The sequence below is a fragment of the Gobius niger genome (assembly GCF_951799975.1).
Source record: "Gobius niger genome assembly, chromosome: 16".
NCBI classification, from domain to species: Eukaryota; Metazoa; Chordata; class Actinopteri; order Gobiiformes; family Gobiidae; genus Gobius; species Gobius niger.
In genome coordinates, this window is record NC_136867.1 from 24,066,747 (window position 1) to 24,087,166 (window position 20,420).

The 20,420-nt window shown below is 40.2% G+C and overlaps 1 protein-coding gene across 2 annotated transcripts in view; it reads right to left on the minus strand.

Annotated features, from left to right (window-relative positions):
• The window catches only part of crip2 (cysteine-rich protein 2), a 55,008-nt gene extending 36,220 nt beyond the window's left edge, over window positions 1–18,788 (minus strand). The window contains exon 1 of one of the 2 annotated variants that reach the window (XM_079573589.1): window positions 18,609–18,788. In XM_079573589.1, coding sequence (XP_079429715.1) covers window positions 18,609–18,651 — 43 coding nt within the window. In that variant the 5' untranslated portion in view covers window positions 18,652–18,788. The remainder of the gene's footprint in view (window positions 1–18,608) is intronic. The other variant, XM_079573590.1, reaches the window with a different exon arrangement.
• Between the last annotated feature and the right edge of the window lie 1,632 nt (window positions 18,789–20,420).

Consider the following 20,420-nt stretch of genomic DNA (forward strand, 5'->3'; position numbering starts at 1 on the left):
AGAAAATGGGTTTAGGTGGGGGGTAAGAGGTTAATTAGCAAATGTTCTTGGTTGAGAGAATAAGAAGCACCTTTGTTAGGGCTGCTCGATTATTGAAAAAACAATAATCACGATTATTTTTGTCATAATTGAAATCACGATTATTCTAACGATTATTATTCCCTATAAAAAAGGTATTTATTTTATTTATATATTTATTAATTTAAAAAAACTATGCTGAATATTTTCTGTTTTCTGAACAGTCATAAAAGTACAGATGATTTCAAGTTTGCCTCGATTAAGGAGAGGTCTCTGTTTCACACCTGCCCCCTGCTGGCCAGCCCTCACACCTGCGCAAGCAAACTGAGCAGCACTGTTTGTTTTTAAGTCAGGCAAAAGCATGAGCCATGGCACGTGAAATGAGAAGGGGAAATAATCCCAGTGCCATGAAATATGCAAGTCTGCTTTGCCAAAACATTTTTCTTTCCGATTATGCTAATTTTGTAATCGTTTAGTGGAATAATTGAAATTGTAATCGAATTTCGATTAATTGCACAGCCCTAATCTTTGTGATCAAATTTGTCTCCACCCATCACAAAAACATGGACAATAGGGTTCACTCTGGGGCCACGACTTCCTGAAAAAGCGATCTTTAAATCTCAAGGGGAATCTTTGTCAATAGGGCTCCAATATCTATGGCTACATCGTCGACACTTGAAAACTACGGCTACAAAAATAAAATCCTGGACGACCACGAGCTTACAAAAACTTAACAGAATTCCCTCCAAAATGTGCACAGTTTGTTTACATCTTCTTTTCAATTTCATTCCATCTTTCTCAGAATCTGTAAAGGCCAGCGCACAGGGCAGAGGCAGTTCTCCCCTGACACAACCGCGGAGAAGAACGTCACAGATCCTGGAGGTCAGGGCGTTTCATTCCCAGGAGGGGTGGACGGAGGAGGGACGAGCCCAGAGAGGAAGCTCCAGTCCTGGGCACAGACGCAGGCGACGTCCGGGGCTGGAGGAGTTACCACTGTGTTGCATCAGCCGCAGGGAAATCCAAATATGCACAAATATGTGATTTAAGGCACTATTTAGCAGCGGCGCACGCCCAAACCAGAGGGAAGCCACAGATATAGACCTAAAACAAACACTCAGGAAGGAAGCTGGAAGCACATGCGTATCTCACACTTGAAAATCCAGAAGAAAACATGGAAATAACAATTAAAATGATATATAAAAAAACGTCTTCAGGTTGGATGTGGTGGTTGAATTAGTAACTGTAGTCGGAGAGTATAAGAAAGATATTAAAGACAAGAAATTAGTTTTAATATGTGCTTTTAAGGCATTCAAAGACATTGTTCTTTCACCATAAGCTTCCTGAATAGGAGTGTGACAATATATCGATTTTCCAATATATCGCGATATTTTGCAGGACGATACGATACCGATATCTTTTATTCTGATAGCGATAAAGCGATAAAGGCCAATAATCAAGAATTCAGTCAGAGCAGTAAAGGGCAGCACTACAGTTTTTCAGCACTTGAACCAAACACTGTCACGCAAATGTATTACTTTTAGTGATAGTTTAGACAGTTATGATTAATTTGGGGATGATTAATTCCTGTGGTTTCTTGTTTATTTAAATGTAAACACTGACAGACCATTGACCCATTTTCAGTGTGTAAGTCAGAGATAAACACACAGAAAAAGAGGTACAAAGCACATGAAAACAAATGTAAACGAAGAATAATATGTAGTATGCTAAAATGAAGGTTAAAAGTAGATTATTTTTGTGCAATATATTGATTATTTCAGTATTGGCATATCATGAGATTATCGTTGTAAACCGTGTATCGTATCGAATCGTGAGGTACCCAGAGGTTCCCACGCCTATTCCTGAATGTATTGAAGAAAGGTTCAAACCCAGAGAGACTGGCTATAATCTAAGAGGAACTCGTACTTATCAGGAAAGTATATTTGGAACAAACACCAAAGCCAGATGTGTCTCAGCCAGAGGAGTATGGAATAGTCTGATTGAAACTTGAAAAACTCAATATCCTTAAACGCTTTAAAAAAAAAAAAAAGTTAAAATGTAATGTAATTAGCAGTTATACAGCACTAGAACTAAATCACATATAAGTTCTCCTGAGTACAGTATATTTTGTCTTGACAATATAATTGACTGATTTGAGCCAATCTATAGACGAATGTGTGACTTGTGTGAATTCACTTTGTAACCAATAGATACAATAATGCAGATGGTAAAACTGCTGTCTGCTTGGCGCTTTGAGTTGTAATTAAGCCAATACCTTTTTCAGTCATTTTTTCATTATTTTCACCTTTTGTAGTTAATCGTGTCTGTGTGAAGATATTGAAATAAAATAAACTACACTAAACTAAACTAAACTAAACTAAACCCCATACTCTGGCGGTAAGATACTATTTAGCCCGAGCAGCCCTGGAGGTTCATAATCTGCGCCTCTGACCTCCCCAACCGCTCACTCACACTGGCAAAGTGAGCGACACAGCCTGTACCTGCGGGATCCAGGATTCAAACCGCTAACCTTCTGGTCATGAGGCCATCTGCTCTCCCATCTGAGCCACGGTCGCCTCAGTACAAGTACAAACAGAGAAAATACACTGTCACGATCTGGAGTTGCTGTAGTTGGTCAGGTCAGTTTGTCCAACGCAGCCCTGGACTCAAGCAGCTATGGGCATCTCAAAGTTGGTGATGATTTGACGAGGGAAGATCACCAACTGCAGAATCTAAGGCTAAAATCACGATGTTCTCCTCTCCGCCGTGACCCTGAAACCAATGTCCTCTCTGTTCTTTGATTGTAGATAAGAAAGAGTCACTTTGAAAGCGGTGGGAGCAGATCTGTGCCCACAGAGCGCTGTGTGTCCATCTGTCTCTGTAATGAGATAACCGTCCCCCGAGGGCCACATCACATGTCGGAGACTTGAAGACCTCGAGTCATCTGAGCGCAATCACAGCTCTAATGAGGATTTGGAGATCGACAAAAGTGGCTTTGATGCAGAAAAGTCTCCAAATAAGATGAAGGATGTTCGACGGGGATGAACGGCTGATGTCATGAGAGTGAGTGGGTTTCTAGATGGCAACTTCCTGAATCCAAACTGTCAACAATACACACATAAGCCTTGTGTTGCTCCTGATTTAGGGGCTATGATGCTTTTTGCAGGAACTCCCCTTTGCTGTGCAGCTGTTTCAACAAAGAGAAAAGAAGGGGAACAATACAATAGACGATGACACTTGCTAGGATGAAGTGAAACAAGTGATTTTACTTTGTAATGAAAGATTAAGCTTAGCAAAAGATCGAGAGGCGAGGAAAGTATCACGGTTAGCTAGAAGGTCCGGGTTCGATTCCCACCTGGGACGGGGGTTTTCTGTGTGGAGTTTGCATGTTCTCCTCCGGGTACTCCGGTTTCCCTGCATGGTGCATGACCATTTAATTTTTTAACTCTTTTTTAATCACATAAAGCTTAAGTGTTGCTGCTTGAGGACAAGTTAATGGAGCAAACTTAAAGTGAGAGTTTTTGGAGGCTCTTAGTGCCAATTCTGATTTCTGATTGGATGAGACACAGACAAATATGAAATCTTCAATGTACAAAACACTACATACCCTGACTTGAAAAACAATCAAAAATAGAAAATGTTCATGCCATTTTTGCTCTATTTGAGTCAGTGATTAATCGATTACTACTCCCGACCAAATAAACCAATAAACATTTCCTTGATCCTTGATTCCTTTTTGGGAACTGCCGCTGAGATTAAATAATGAGTAAAAGATGTGCTATCGGCCGGAAAAACAACTTTGGGTATGTTTTAGATGAGGGAACAACATTGTAACATGGTCAAAAGCTCGATTTTGCTTAATACCCATCCTTTAAAGAGGGGGTATTATGCTTTTTTCAATCACATAGCACCAGTCTATATCACACTACAATGATGACGAAACCTTCTGTTGGTCTGTAAATGCAGTAAATTAGAATAACTGCCTTGTATAAAATTGCTCTCTCAAAAAGGCTGTAGTGAATGTCTTGAAATAGGCCTCTGTCTCTTTAAGAACCTCTGACCCTTTCCGACACGCTGTCTGTAGCATCAGTGGGGAGGGGGTTCTGCTGAGGAGCAGTGGTTGGTTACTCGGCTGGTGACGAAAGCTCAGAGGCGTCTCCAGGAGGTGGGGGCGTTCCTAGGAGGACTCAGGCAAACATATCCCTGAAATGGCCGCCATCAGAGTTTTTACAGATCACTCAAAAATAAGTGAATGTGCCAAGGCAACACTTCAGGCATGTTTTTAATGAGGGAATGACATAATAACATGATTTAAAGCTTGAAGAAGTCGATTTTGCATAATACCCCCCTTTTAAGTCTTGTTTTGACATAATTTGATGAAAAATTCAAACTGTTACAATATTTATTTTAATTTAAAGGGACTATACAGAGTTTAAAAATTGTTAAAATAATGTATTTTCCTCCCCCTACATGTTCCAGCTATGTCCTGAGGTGTAGAATGAGCTCAGACCTGTTCACCACAACTGCCTCTAAAATCCTGCACTGTCACTCAAAAAGTTGTTACTTCGGGTCCGAATATCCGTCATGTACGAGCTTAATATAGAAGCTGCAGTTACACCTAAAACCTGAGGTGGCAGTAGTGAGTATAAAATGACCAACTTGCATCTAGCTCCTTTAAGTCTTGTTCTGAGACAATTTGATGAAAAATGCAAACTGCTTTTTTAATATATCATACAGCGTTAAAACGATTTAGCAAAACCAATATTTGGGGTGTGACAATATATTGATTTCGCGATAAATCGTGATACGATACGATATGATACGGTACCGATACTTTTGATGACATAAATCCTCTACTGCAGTCAATGAGGTCAATAATGATCAAGAATTCAGTCAGAAATGTAAAGGGCAGCAATACAATTTGGACCAAACACATGTCACACAAATATATTGCTTTTAATGAAATGATACATTAAAAATATCAGCATATCATAAGGTTATTTGTGAGCCATGATCTTGTATCGAATCGTGAGGCACCCAGAGGTTCCCACCCCAATGCAATAACATCTTCATTGCAATATCCAAGATCGAATATTGCAATCTTTCTCTTATACTGTGCAGCCCTGGGTCAAGAGTGGACGACAGATTTCACTTGTACGGCCACACAAAGCTTTTATTTCACATGACAGAAGTAACTGGGGGGAAAAGAAGTTTGACTACACTGTGTAAAAACTCATAAATAATGCAGGTAACATCCGTGCTGCATCTTCAGGGCCCTGGTTCTTTCTTACGTAAGGGATAAAACAGCCTGTGGTGACTTCCAGCACTATCCTCCTCTGTCCTCTCTATTAGGGGGATCATATTTATGCCTCCGAAAGCCGCACAAAGGCACTGTGCACCGACTGCCCAATGTGCACAGTGGCTGGCACGTTACGCAATGGCACCGAGCGGGAGAAATTAGCTTACGTAAGACGGGATCGGGCAGCGGAGGGGAAGCGAGGCGGCCCGGGCGCTGACAGACGAGAGGGAAAGGAGAAAGAGGATTTTGTTAAAGGTTTCGGGGGGGGGGAGCGGGAGGTGTGGGAAACCGTATACGGGGAACACACAGACAGGTAGGGAAGAAAAGGGGTTTTGTCCCAATGGAGGCACCTCGAGAGGACAACCTGGGGCTGTGCTGGTCTCATGGACGGGTTTCTCAGGGACTCGAAGTCAAGTGATGATTTGGCTTGGGAAGAGTGGATATTTATGCGGAAAAGTGTGGAATAAAGAGACACCGAGATGCCTATTCATTGACCCACAATTCCCCCGACTATTGAAGACCATGAACCCAGTTTGTTACAGATATGAAATTTGTTTTGTCTTCTATCGATTGTTCTGCTCACAGGCTCGTTTTTGTTAGTGTGACCCTGAAAAGTGACCCTGAAAGTTGTGAAAAGTGCTTGTAAAGTTTAAACTCATGCCTGGGACAAACTGGGATGTTAGAAATGTGTTGAATGTTCGTTGTGGTCCAAACTTGACCCAAACCCCATTGTCCAGGAAAAAAACCCCAGGAACATCAAATGGATTAAACAGAGAGACATCCCGTCCATTCTGATTGGATCTAAAAGCCACTAGTTTGTAAAATGAGGAGAGAGGGGAAGAAAATAAAGACAATTAATCTCCCTCCCCCTTCCCTTCTGATTCTACTTCGACTTTCAGGCAACTTTTGTTCTCTGACCAATATCTTAAAGGAATAGTTCATCGTTTTTTTATACTGAGATATGTTCTTACCTGAGCTTAGAGTTGATATGTATGTCTGGTCTTTGTGGCCGTGGAAGAGCTTGGTCGCTTCCAACTTCACCCCGTTTGGAGCTATAGGAATACATTGGGAGAGGCCAAATGCTAACAACATCTTTGGTTGTTTTGCGTGACTGAGCACACACACAAAAACCAGACAGGTACACATCAACTCGTCTAAGCTCAGGTAAGAACATATCTCAGAATGGAAAAACGGTGGCATGTGCCTTTAATATTTACAAAAGTTTGCTGATTTTAGTAATCGATTAATCTCCCGATTATTTTTTACGATTAATCGCTTGGCTGTGAATGGTGCATGAAAATTTTACTTTTTCACTTTTTTAATCACATAAAGCTTAAGTGTTGCTGCTTGAGGACAAGTTAATGGAGTAAACTTAAAGTGAGAGTTTTTGGAGGCTCTTAGTCCCAATTCTGATTTCTGATTGGATGAGACACAGACAGATATTTACGAAATCTTCAATGTACAAAACACTACAGACCCTAACTTGAAAAACCAAGTCGGTTTCCATCAAAAATAGAAAATGTTCGTGCCATTTTTGCTCTATTTGAGTCTGTGTTTACTAGAAAACAATTAATCGATTACTAAGATAGTTGACAACTATTGCAATAACTGATTAGTTGTCGATTAATCGGTTAGTTGTTTCAGCCCTAGGTCTGAACTAGGGCTGAAAGATATATCGTTATCATTGATATCGAGACATGAACATTCAAAACATTAAAATCAAAAAGGCAAGATATAAACGATATAGATTTTCATCAATAAAACTGCACTCTTTTGTACTATGATTTTATTTTTCTGAAAAATGCTTAGTTTTCACCTAACCCGTAGTTATATCTTATTGCATGAATATCAAGATATGAAATTCTGTCCATATCGTTCAGCCCTAGGTCTGAACTTAAGTTTGTATCGGCCACAACAGGACCAGGCCAGTTGTAACTAAGTTTTTGCTTTTTGGCAGAAAATAAGTGATCAAATGAACTCATGATTAATTTTGAAGGCCCTCTTTTTGTGGGTAAACAAATGTTTAAAGTATTTTGCTAAAACATACTGTATGTATCATCTCTATAACACCTACTATTCTCTTTCTGCCAAAGTCCTGACGTACCAGCCTCGACTTTCACATTTCACAGGGCTTTCTCCAAACCGTTTTAGCAGGCACTTTATATGGCTTCCACTTGGGTTGTTTGGACCACGGCTTTTGTGTGCGCATTTCAGTAAAAAAAATGTGGGAAACCGCGGAGCACTTGGTCCGGCCATGAAAACGCAGTCGTGGAGAAGGTATTCTGTCGGACCCAGTGAAGCAGACGCAGAGAAAGGAGCGCCGCTTTTCAATGGAGATGTCCGTCCTCATTATAATGCATGAGACACTCTGAGACTCCCTGCTTAAATAACAGGCCGGTCACTTCACTCCGCGTTCCCCCCTGAGCTTTGGCGAGAAAAAAAATACATCGGGGAGACGGGAATCCAGCGCCCCGGGGCAAGAGAAAGTACATTTTAAAAGAGGAACTAGAGCAGCCAGACACAGACGAATTGGTCAACGAGAGAAAGAAGGAAGACGTTTAGGACCAATTTGGAGTCCAGACAATTCACTTATAGATGCAAGAAGGGCTGGAGCATAAGAGAAGGGCTGTGTACTGTCAAACGATACGGGATCTGGGACAAAAAAAGTCTAGTCTTATATCTTTAGATCCAAGTTTTGATGCTGTTGGCTCAGGGACAGCATTAACCTCTTAACCCCCGCCTTAAAGGGACTATACAGAGTTTAAAAATGTCAAAATTATGTATTTTCCTCCCCCTACATGTAGCAGCCATGTTCTAATAGAATGAGCTCAGACCTGTTCACCACAACTGCCTCTAAAATCCTGCACTGTCACTCAAAAAGGTGTTGCACGAGCTTAATATAGAAGCTGCAGTTATACGTATGACCAGAGGTGGCAGTAGTGAGTATAAAAATGACAACTTGTATCTAGCCCCTTTAACTAATGTGCATTTACTTTACCAAATCTAAAATGCTACAGCCTATAGGCCAGAGTAACGCCTCATTTGAAAGCTAAGACCTACAAAACTGATCTAGAAGGATCTTTACCTTGCAATGTTGCCGCGTTGTCGTCACTTTTTCATCGCTTGTCTGTTACTTTTCTGTTGTTCTTTTAAGGCTCGTTTTTCATCCTTGTTTTTGTCTCATTTTTGTCGCTATTTATACACTCTTTTCAAGAAGCTTTTAGATTTGGGTAAAGCCAGACTGGAGAAAATGTGCTGGTGGGGGTTAAGAGATTAAAAGGAAGAGACTTTGTTGTTTCGGCTCAAATAAATGTGTTTCTTTTCGCCAATTTTCGCCCAATTTTTATGCCTTTTTTCCCCTTATTTGTTTAATTTTTTTGACCAATGATTGCCCCATTTCTCCAATTTTTTTCTTGTTTTCCCAATTTTTCTCTCCTCATTTAGGCTCATTCTTTATTACTAATATTTTCTCAATTTCCCCCAATTTTTCCCCCATTTTTTCCTTAATTTTGCCTCAATTTCTCCCCGTTTTCCCCCATTTCCCCCCCATATTATTCCCCATTTTTCACACACATTGGAAATTAACCTGATGTTGTAAATTTGCACATCTTCCACACCTTATTCTGTTGTCGGGTTCAGAAGACAAATGTTTTAGTACATGTATCGGTAAATATCGTATCGGTATCGAAAACCAAGTATCGTTAAAGTACCAGTATGGGAAAAAAAAGTAACTGGAGGCATATTTTCAGGCAAAAGGAAGGCAAGTTGTTTTTTAATGAAATAGTGTCAAAACAAGACTATAAAAACACACAATCAGTACCAAAACAAAGCAAAAATGGAAGTAAATTAGAAATATAATGACTAAAACTGAACTTTTCCACATTTTTAAGTCACTGTGAGGTTTAGTTTTAGGCTCAAACATCAAAACTTACTGCATCGACTTCCACAAACTCACACAGAGACCGTGTTTTGGACTGAGGGAAATCTTTCGGCAGCCGCAGTAGCACAGCTGTGACACAGGGGAACGGGAAATCGTAAAAAACTGTTCCCTGAAAGATCTGACCCTCCCAGACTGTGGTTCACCGCTGCTGCGCTCGGAAAAAAGATGAAGAAGAAAAGTGTTTGGCTCAAGCGCTGGAGCGGGTGGCGAGGACCAATCAGAACAACAGAATCAAACCAACAAGCACGGCCATAACTGGAGATATGGAGCACAAGGGGCAATTTTCTACACGGGCAGCACGTGTCTAAGGGGAAGCAGGGACGTTTTAGGCTTTTCTGACAAGTTTGGGACAATTGTGAAATTATGCGGCATAGAAGACTGGACTGTGCATTTCCAGCAGTGCCAGGTTTGACTGGGCAGCTCATTTCTACTCAATTGCCTTCCCAGTTATAGCAAATGTAAAAATAAAACATTTTTTCCATTTGAGATGCACATTGTTCAGTCCATATCTCAAACAGTCCTGGGTTTCAAACAGTCCTAGACCAAAATCCTTTGATTTAGACTTCATTTCAAAGTGGGGTATTGCACAAAATCAACTTTTTAGAGCTTTTTAAAACCGATCTGGAGATGTATTTCAAGCTGTCGGCGCATATTTGAGTAATCTATGGTGGCTTTTCTTAGAAGCACGGCGGCAGCTCCTCCTCAGGTCCAACATAATCAGGAAATGATTTCATCACCTCTCAATTTCTTCAAGATCATATCAAAATGGCTGTTTGTTGAGATGTCCCGATCCCCTCAGATATTTTGACACATCATGCTGGCCGATACTGATCCAATATAGACTTTTTGTGTTAATACATTTTCATATAATATTGTATAGGATTAATAACATATTTTATAAATTAGTCTGTTATAGAAATAGGCCTATATGCAAGACGTTTTGGATTTATCTTTTAATTTCCAATTAAGCAATGTTGGAGAACATAAAGGCTTAAAGAGATGCAAGTTGGTCATTATATACTCACTAATGCCACCTTCTATATTAAGCTCGTGCTTGACGGCACTTCAGACCCAAAGTAACACCTTTTTGAGTGACAGTGCAGGATTTTAGGATTTTAGAGGCAGTTTAGAGGCACAACAGCAAAGCAGTAGATAGTTTCAGCTTTATCTGCTTCTAAAGGATAATTTAGGTCTATCGCATTATGTTTTGGACCTGTAAAAGACATAAACACTAGTAGGACCTCATGGCTGTGGTGAACCTGCAGGCTGGATCTGATGCAGATTCACGGACACCTTTTTGGGGATTTTGGACTCGATCCAGTCATTAATTCTATTTCTGATACTGATACTGAATATCAGATTGGGACAAAATATACTTGATGTGTGGTCTCTCACAAAAGGGCATTAGGTGTTTTTCTGCACTTTTGCAGTTTGTGCAACAAAACTTTCTAAATGTAGGTGTTTACCAGCACATTTTTACTGATGTTTGCAAAAATATCGCCTCATCGTCATTGTCAATATCACCCTCCCAAGGTGGAGGTTGCAGTATGTCTGTAAGTTGTGGTTTTGGTCCTTGCTAAACCTATTTTCCGGGTTTAGTCTTTAAATCTGGTCTAGACCAACTTCACTGTTTACATTCAGGGTTAGCTCTAGCTTTTGACACACCTTTGGGTCTGGTTTAGTACATGAATGATTGTAATTCAAGTTTTTCTCATTTGCGTGATCTGCCACGGCCTGAGTTTCTCTGCTTGGCCTCTTTGCAGAAGTGCTGAGTGGAGGCTGTCGTCTGTAGGTGGACGGCTGCTGCTGAGCTCATTGTTCTGAGGACCCAGTTCATCACATAGCGCCTAAAGCTCCGGTCAGTGGGCAGAGCTGTGACCGGGCAACGATCTCTCTCTCTGTACTCGCTCCTGCAGGGCTCAGTGCAGTGTACAGTAGGAGAACGGGGGAGGAACACAAAGTGATGTCATGTATGAAATTACAAAAGATGGACCACTGAAGACATCTACACAAAGTCCCTCAGCAAGATAAATGCAGAAACATGAGAGCGGAGCCAGTGGGCGACACAGAACTCCTGCCAAGATCCTGACTCACTGTCCAAGCTTTGGCAAGAAGAGACATAATAAATTTCTTCTTATTGTGTTGAAGAAATTCGAGAAGACAGAAGAAAATTACATTCTTTTCAAAGAGTGAGATCGACACTTAATGAATGCTTGTTTTGTACCTTTTTGACAAGATTTTATGAATGATGAGGCATGAGTCAATCCTCCAAATCATCTTTGTGCCAATGAGAAATGAGTCATCGCTTGAGATGTTTTCATGGCATCAAAAGAAGCTACCGGATTTGTTTCACGGCCACATTGAGCAGCAGAGCAGAAAAATCGCTAAGGTTTCCTAGAAGAAGCAGCTAACGCAATTAGCCACGGCAGCCTACACCTCTCACACAACAACTGTCAGCAGATCTCGCGCTGGCAAAGTTAACATGAAGATGACCTTAGAAATGGAAATTCAGGACAAACTGACTGGAGCAGTGCAGCATAAATCCAGCTCTTACTAGTTTAAAATGAGTGTATGTAGTATATGCACCTAGTGGTTGTAAAGGGTTTGGCAATCATTACTCAATTCATGTTGCCTTAAGCTGTAGCCCAAGAACACAAGCTTGTGGAGCGACCTTACCCAAAGCTCATAACCTCCAAAGTTCAGTGACTAAACGTTACCTACTTAGGCCTGAACTTGCACCAAATAGGACTTGATTGGAGACAGATTTAGTTCAAGCCTTAGGTAACCCAGAGTAAAGGCATCTCTCTGATCGATTATTTGTCTCAGCAACCAAAAAAAAAGATGGAAATAACTTCATCATAACTTAAAATGCGTTTTAATTGTGAATAGGGCCGAGTACTAGGGCTGAAAGATACATCGTTTTCGTATTGATATTAAGATACGAACATTCAAAACATTAAAGCAGTACTAAGTACTGTGTTTACCTTAATAAATCCTTTCCGTAGTCCCTCTGGGGTAATACTGTACAAGTGTTTATGGGATGATTGGAGGGTCTTTCATCTGCCTCTGGTGTCTCTGACCAGAAAACCCTGCTTGCAACTTGACTGCCACCGGACCAGAGCCACCAATACACACTAATGGAATCACGAAGAAGAAGAAGAAGCTAACAAAGCTAACTGTGGGCTAGCGTCACTTTAAACAGTATTTACAGCCATGTTTGAGTGAAAAAAAATATTTACATTATATAATTGGATGTACAATATCCCTCTCTCCCTTCGCCTTTTCTGTCAGCGTAGTATTTACTCTCCAAGACAATTAATAAGTTAAAAAAACGTAACTTTCTACTACACCTGCAGTTGCGCTTATGGCCTCTAGGGGCAAGAGTTACTTAGTACTGCTTTAAAATCGAAAAAGCCAGATACAAACGATATAGATTTTCATCAATGAAACCGCATTCCTTTGTATTATTTTTATATTTTTCTGAAAAATGCTTGGTTTTCACCTAACCCATAATTTTGTCCATAATGGGTACTGTAAAAAATGTTTAGATACCGGTACTTTAACGATGTTAGGTTTATGATACCAATAATAGAATATTTGTCATATAGAACTAGAAGACAGAACACTAACACTAATTTATATGTTTCACTGTTTATTTCCCAAACAGAAGTACGGGGACCCCTAGAGGACTTGTGCTTGGAGTTATGTCAGATTAAAAAGAACGTGAATTTGAATGAAAAAAGGCTAATTTAATACTATTTTGCAATAAAATGTATGAATTTGAGACACTAAATCTGATGATTATTTACACCCTCCGTGTACACCCTTGAGGTAGGGGGTACATGGAGTACAAATAGAAGGTTTAAGGGCTACACTAGACAAAAAGGATGGGAACCACTGCCATAATTTGTATTATGTGTGTTTTATTAGAATGTTGTGTTGAAATGGTTTAATAAAATATCGTAATAATATTGTTACCGCGATATTGCACAATCGTATCTCATATTGAAAGTCACTTCAATATCAGCCCTACTCTAAAGATATAGTAATGTTTTCGGTACCTGCTTTCGATATTTTTCTTTTTTCAATACCAGAAGTACCTAAACTTTGATTTGAACATGTTTTAGCTCATACCCATGACACACAAATAGGTCATGTTGAAATATTTACCCCAAAAAAACCTTTAAACTGTTGTTCCTTGGACAAGACACTTCTCCCATCCTCTCTAACAATGGATGAGTGTATGAGTGAGTTAGTAGTGGTGATTAAATAGGCCGTAAGTGCAACACTCAGACTCTGGGGAATGAATGAATAATCAAACCTGTTCCACTACACTCCCTCCATCCCCGCTCCCTTTCCCTCAATGACTGAAAACCTCACACTTTTCTCATGACCGACTTTTTCCCCGTCCGTCCTCTTTCTTTGACGTTTCTTGCCGCTCACTCACATCCCCCTGGCGATTCGGTGGACGCAGCCCTCGTGGACACACCCGACCCCAAAATAACTCCGCAGCTCTGGCTCCGCTCTGTGCACGTTACATAAAGAACAACACGCATCGCTGTGGGAAGCTGTGACTCACCCACCAAAGAACCAGGGCCAGAGATGCTGAGAGGATGAACCTGACCAAGCAAAGCCCAAATACTATATTCTTACCCCTTTAACAGTTTGCTAAACCGTTTGGTAGAGCACACTTTATCGAATCATGTTTCTAATTCTGCCTATCACTACCATTCGGTTCAAGTTTGTAATACTCAAAATATCCAGTTCGGACTAGTATACGTTGGGTTGGACTAGTTTGGGCTGGTTTATGCTGGTTTAGAGCAGGTTTGGACCGGTTTTGAGCAGTTTTGGACTGGTTTAGACTTGGATAGAACAGTTTTGGACTGGTTTAGAACAGTTTTGGACTGGTTTGGACCAGTTTAGAGCAGTTTTAGATGGTTTGGACCAGTTTAAAGCAGTTTTAGACTGGTTTCGACCTGTTTAGAACAGTTTTGGACTAGTTTGGGCTGGTTTAGAGCAGTTTTGGACTGGTTTGGATTGGTTTAGAGCAGTTTTAAACTGGTTTGGACCGGTTTAGAGCAGTTTTGGACTGGTTTAGAACAGTTTTGGACTAGTTTGGGCTGGTTTATGCTGGTTTAGAGCAATTTTGGACTGGTTTAGAACGGTTTTGGACCGGTTTAGAGCAGTTTTGGACTGGTTTGGACTGGTTTAGAACGGTTTTGGACTAGTTTGGGCTGGTTTAGAGCAGGTTTGGGCCGGTTTAGAGCAGTTTTGGACTGGTTTAGAACAGTTTTGGACTAGTTTGGGCTGGTTTATGCTGGTTTAGAGCAATTTTGGACTGGTTTAGAACGGTTTTGGACCGGTTTAGAGCAGTTTTGGACTGGTTTGGACTGGTTTAGAATGGTTTTGGACTAGTTTGGGCTGGTTTAGAGCAGGTTTGGGCCGGTTTAGAGCAATTTTGGACTGGTTTAGAACAGTTTTGTACTGGTTTGGACCGGTTTAGAGCAGTTTTAGACTGGTTGAGACCTGGTTTGGACCCGTTTAGACCAGGTTTGGACTGTTTAATGCTGGTTTTGACAAGTTTCAGAGCTGTTTTTCACTGGTTTAGAGGAGATTTTGATTGGTTTCGACCAGGTTTAGATCAGGTCTGGCTTGACTGGTTTGAACTGGTTTAGATCAGGTTTGAACTGGTTTAAGGCAGGCAACTCAGAGGTCTATCAAAAAAATGTAATAAAACATTGATGATTGTCCTCCAAATGCATAGATAATACAAAAAAGGGTGTAGGGAGTAACATTAAAGGGTTAAAGCAACAAACACAACAAATTAGTGCATATTTCATTCCTAAAGACTTGCCAATGTTCAACCAAATAGAGGAAGGAAGAGAAAACTGCAACTCAATGAGCTTTAAACCCGAATTTATGTATTTGGCGCACTTACACAGCAACAATAATCATTATTTTTCCAGAAATTAAGACATAACGCCAGCTGGAATTCAATTCATCTTGGTTTAGAATCAAAATAAGCCTCAAGTGAAACCAGACTCTATTTTCAGCCCCCGGTTTAGTCTTCCCCGCTCTGCACAAACAAAACCATATTTACAAAAGAACATTATTCCACTTTATTGCCTGCGTCCTGCCTCCTGGGATGGGCAGCAGCTGGGGATGCGAGCTGCCGTTACGTAATCCCGCTCCCATCCTCTCGCATAATTGATTCTGACCCGTGACAAATCAAAACGCGAGGCACTAAGTAGGAAAGATAAGCACAAAGTCGCATCGCTGTCATCGTAAACTGTATCACTGCAAGGTCTAGGGAGGGAATATCTTGCTTGTCGGCCTGCAAGACGAAGCAAAATAGCAATTTGGATATAGTCACTGTTGGCAATATCGCAAAAGCTAGCAATTATTTAACATAACAATCATAAACATCCCATGTAAAACCTTCCATTAAACCTCTATAAAGACGTAGTAGTTTAACAGTCCCATGTTAATGATCCTAATCTAATCTAATCACCATATATGTCAGAAAAATCACAATTACATTTGTTCCCACTCGCTTGATATGACAATATGGTCCCGCAATGTTAATTTTTGTTTATCTTTTTCGACGTAAGTCCCTCTCTAATCCTCAACTCCTCCCTCCCTGCAAGCATCTGGCAACACAAAAATACAAATCTAGACCGTCTCCAAACACTCTACCCAAGTTGTTTATATGCCTACCGAGAGAAAAAAAACAAGATAGCGCGTTTTGTTTACAAGTTTTCCGGCCGACTGACGCAGCACGCTTGATCTTCAAAAACCGAGTGGGCAATTCACGGCATATGGCATCGCCGTTATCTTGGGCATATTCGCGAGCGCGCTGCCAAGGCTGGATAGTCACCAAACATAACAAATTAAGAGACCGTCAGCTTTCAAAGAGAGGCAAGAAATCGCAGACACGCACAATATTTTGGGATTCAGACTCGTGTATTTGCTTAAAAACCCCTTTTGTTTACATTGCCTCTCCAGCTACTAGTCTTCCCAAAGTCCACAGTCAATCATTACAGGTCAGTGACTCAGAAAAGAGGGCTATTTCTGAGGAATGTTAGGAACTAGGTGAGACATTCTTCAAAACTCGGGATGTTGCTGTAACCTACATTTAGAGATCACTTGAGAAAAATGCTCTTAAAAATGACTTTTGGTGTAATGAAAGGGAAATGGGGCACACATTACACAGCAATACCTCATTAGTTGCACTGTTGTCGCTTCAAAAATGCACAAAGTAAGCAAAAACAACACAGGAAGTCGTCTTACTGAGTGACCACAACATCCAATTTGGCTGGGATTCCCCCCCTCTCAAAGCTAACCACAAATAAGAGTCTATAGGGCATCAATGTAAAGTAGGGCTGCACAATATATCGCAAAAAATATGGTATCGCGACATTAGGTGATGCAATATCCGTATAGCAAGAAGCTAGGGCTGGGCAATACATCGATATTTACGATATACAGTATATTGATGTATGTTTAAATGAGACTATGGAATTAGATCATATCGTATATACAGTATATCGGGATATTTCAAATTCAGATAAACTATTAAGTTAACAAACACAAGCTCAAGCTGATGTATCTTATTATTAAACTGATTTACATTTTATAGTGAGTTTTCAATAAAATTACTCATATTTGGCTTTGACTTTGACTCAAGATTTCCTTTCACAGCTCTCACGCTCTCAAAATATCAGGATATATCTCGTATATCGATGTTCAACCAAAATATATCAGCATATGACTTTTGGTCCATATCGCCCAGTCCTGCAAGAAGCCACAATATATCGCAACTACGGGTGGGCCATATCGTTATCGCGATATAATTTTTGGATATCGTAATTTCTTTATATCGTTGTGGAGCGTTAAAAAAAAAAGAATCGCTGAATTAATCTTCCCAGTAGGGGTGAGTAATTTGTCCATGGTCAATTATATCGTCAAATACTGTTATTGTGATATTTACAAATATGGCATCGCAGTATTAGGTGATGCAATATCCGTACCGCGAGAAGCCACAATATATCGCAACTACGGGTGGGCCATATCGAATCGCATATCGTTATCGCGATATAGTTTTTGGATATCGTAATTTTTTTATATCGTTGTGGAGCGTTAAAAAAAAAGAATCGCTGAATTAATATTCCCAATCGGTGTAAGTAATTTGTCCATTGTCAATTATATCGTCAAATATCGTGATATTAAAAAAATGTGGTATCGCGATATGATATGGCCCAACTAGGGGTGGGCCATATCATATCGCATATCATTATTGCAATTTTTTTATATCGTTGTGGAGTGTGAAAAAAAAAGAATCGCTGAATTAATCTTCCCAATCGGTGTAAGTAATTTGTCCATTGTCAATTATATCGTCAGATATCGTGAAATTAAAAAAATGTGGTATCGCAATATTAGGTGATGTAACATCCGTATCGCGAGAAGCCACAATATATCGCAACTAGGGGTGGGCCATATCATATCGCATATCATTATTGCAATTTTTTTATATCGTTGTGGAGTGTGAAAAAAAAAGAATCGCTGAATTAATCTTCCCAATAGGCGTAAGTAATTTCCCCATTGTCAATTATATCGTCAAATATCGTTATTGTGATATTTCGTTTTTATATCGTGATATAGACTTTAGGCCACATCGCCGTGTCCTAATCGCAACATCACTAAGGCCTTCATCTGACTAAGATCAACACATTGTTTTGCAAACTCAGCCAAAAGCAAACAATGCATTCAAGTTATAAACGTGTAAAAGTTCAATTCAAAGTTTTAGTTAAACATTTCCTAATTTGGTTACATGTTAGTCTTATGGTGGCGCGGATGTAGTCTTTATTTAAGTCTTTTTTTGACACAATCTGCTGAAAAACTAGCTACAATTTGTGTGTAAATAGAATGGAACATATGGTACTGAAATGGTTTAGTGAAATATCGATATCGCGATATTGCACGGCCATATCGCAAGTTACTTCAAATACAGTGCAGCCCTAATGCAAAGAAATGCAATGTACTCCTGTGTAACATGCACTGCAGTCAAAATGAACGGGACAAAATGGTAAAAGCAGAATGAAATAAGGCAGGAACATTGATGTCTCGCAATTTACACTGAAAATACACGCGCGTGCATTTAACGTCAATGCATTTCACGCACAACGGAGTCATTATAGTTGTATTACGTGCATTTGAGCGTCTGAGAGGGTTGCAAACGAACAATACTGCTGTCAAAACCATGCTTGCCTGCCTTTAGCTAACAGCACGCGATCCCATTCAAAAAGTATAGCTCAAAATTCAAAAACGCACGCTGTCCTCCTCGCCTTTACTCACCGAAGTAGACGGTCTTCTCGCACTTGGGGCATTTGGACGACATGATCGGTGATGCGCGTGGCGTTCGCTTTGGTCCCGGAGCGTTTGTGTATGAAGCGATGTCTGGCACTCTCTCCGTTGTTTTGGTCGTGTCTCCCGCTCTCTCTCGATCTTCCACAGCAGCAGCAGCAGCAGGAGGAGGGGAGTCTATTCACTGGGAGGCTCCGTCATTTGCATACGACCCCGCCTACCGCTCCCAAAAACCCCTAGCGTGGGCTTTCACGCGCGCGGATGGACTGGAGAGCGTCGGCCATGTTGTGACGGTACGCTCTGCTCCGGTACAATGGAGTTGAGCGAAAGATTTGTTACAAGAAGGTAAAGAAATTGCAAAATGTCGCCTGCGGTGACGTAAATAGGCAATTAGGTCTTATTGTGGGGTATTATTTAATAGACAAAACCGTAGCTGTCAAGTTTCCTGTTTTGTCCGGGAAGCAACCGTATAGAGTTCGGGAAAGTCTACAGTTACCATGGAGATCGGCCATCTTTGCAGCTGTTAGCATACATTTCCATTGACTAACATTAGCTAAAAACAGTTTGTAAAGTGGAGAAAATAGCCGTGGAACAGCTCCGTTAGCTGCTGAGTTACTGCTGGTAAATACATCTAACTCACTGTGGTGTCCAAGTGTTTTAATGTGAACAATAACTCCAGTATTTTAACTTCTAAAATCTCCATTAGTTTACAATTGCTGCTAATCCCATAATGCTTAGCGATATGACGTCACATTCCCGAACTCTATTTTCCCCTTCTTTCCCGGTGATCCTCCCATTTTTTTTATTTTTTTTATTTTTTTAATAAAAACGTTAAACACATTTATTTGAGCAAATGTATCAAATTATTAGTTTCAAATTTAAAATAAATTCTTCACAGCTTACACTTCCAAGAAAAAAAAGAAAAAAGAAATCGAGTAACTTCATGTCGTTTGGCAAAACTCAAAACCCCACAGACACATGGGATCGTTGAATTTACAAAAGGGCCTTAAAGAGACAGAACTGCTCTGTTTTTTTTTTTTAATTCGATTTAAGTCGCTGCAAAAATGACAGAACCTGCATTTGAGTAAATTTAACCAACCCGTCCCACAACCAAGTCCAGATAACGACTTCAAAATCAATTACTAGAATAAGAAAACCAACCCGTGCTGTAAAACTCCTCTGTCGTTTCATTTTCAGACTTGTCTTCCACTTTAATCTCACCAATCCAAATTTAAACCCGTTTTATTCCCAGTTTGAGCCCAAGTCAGTCCGGTGATCCTCCCATATTAGTATAGCGTTCGGGAATGTGACGTCATATCGCTAAGCATTATGGGATTAGCAGCAAATGTAAACTAATGGAGATTTTAAAAGTTAAAATACTGGAGTTATTGTTCACATTAAAACACATGGACACCACAGTGTATTTACCAGCAGTATCTCAGCAACGGAGTCGTACCACTGGTTTTTTCTCCACTTGTTATACTGTTTTTAGCTAATGTTAGTCTATGGAAATGTATGCTAACAGCTGCAAAGATGGCGGATCTCTATGGTAACTGTGGACATTTCCGAACTCTATTATCCCGTAAATCAGGACACTCTTGAAAAAGAGATTTTAAACATCAATGACTTTTATACTTGATAAATGAAGGTCGAAAAAGTCATATTATTACCAAGTTATAGTAAAACAAAATTGCGTAGATGTCAAGTCTAGCGTTTTGGCCCTGAAACCATTGTATTTGACCCCCCTTAAAGGAACAGGCCACCGTTTTTTCATACTAAGATATGTTCTTACCTGAGCTTAGA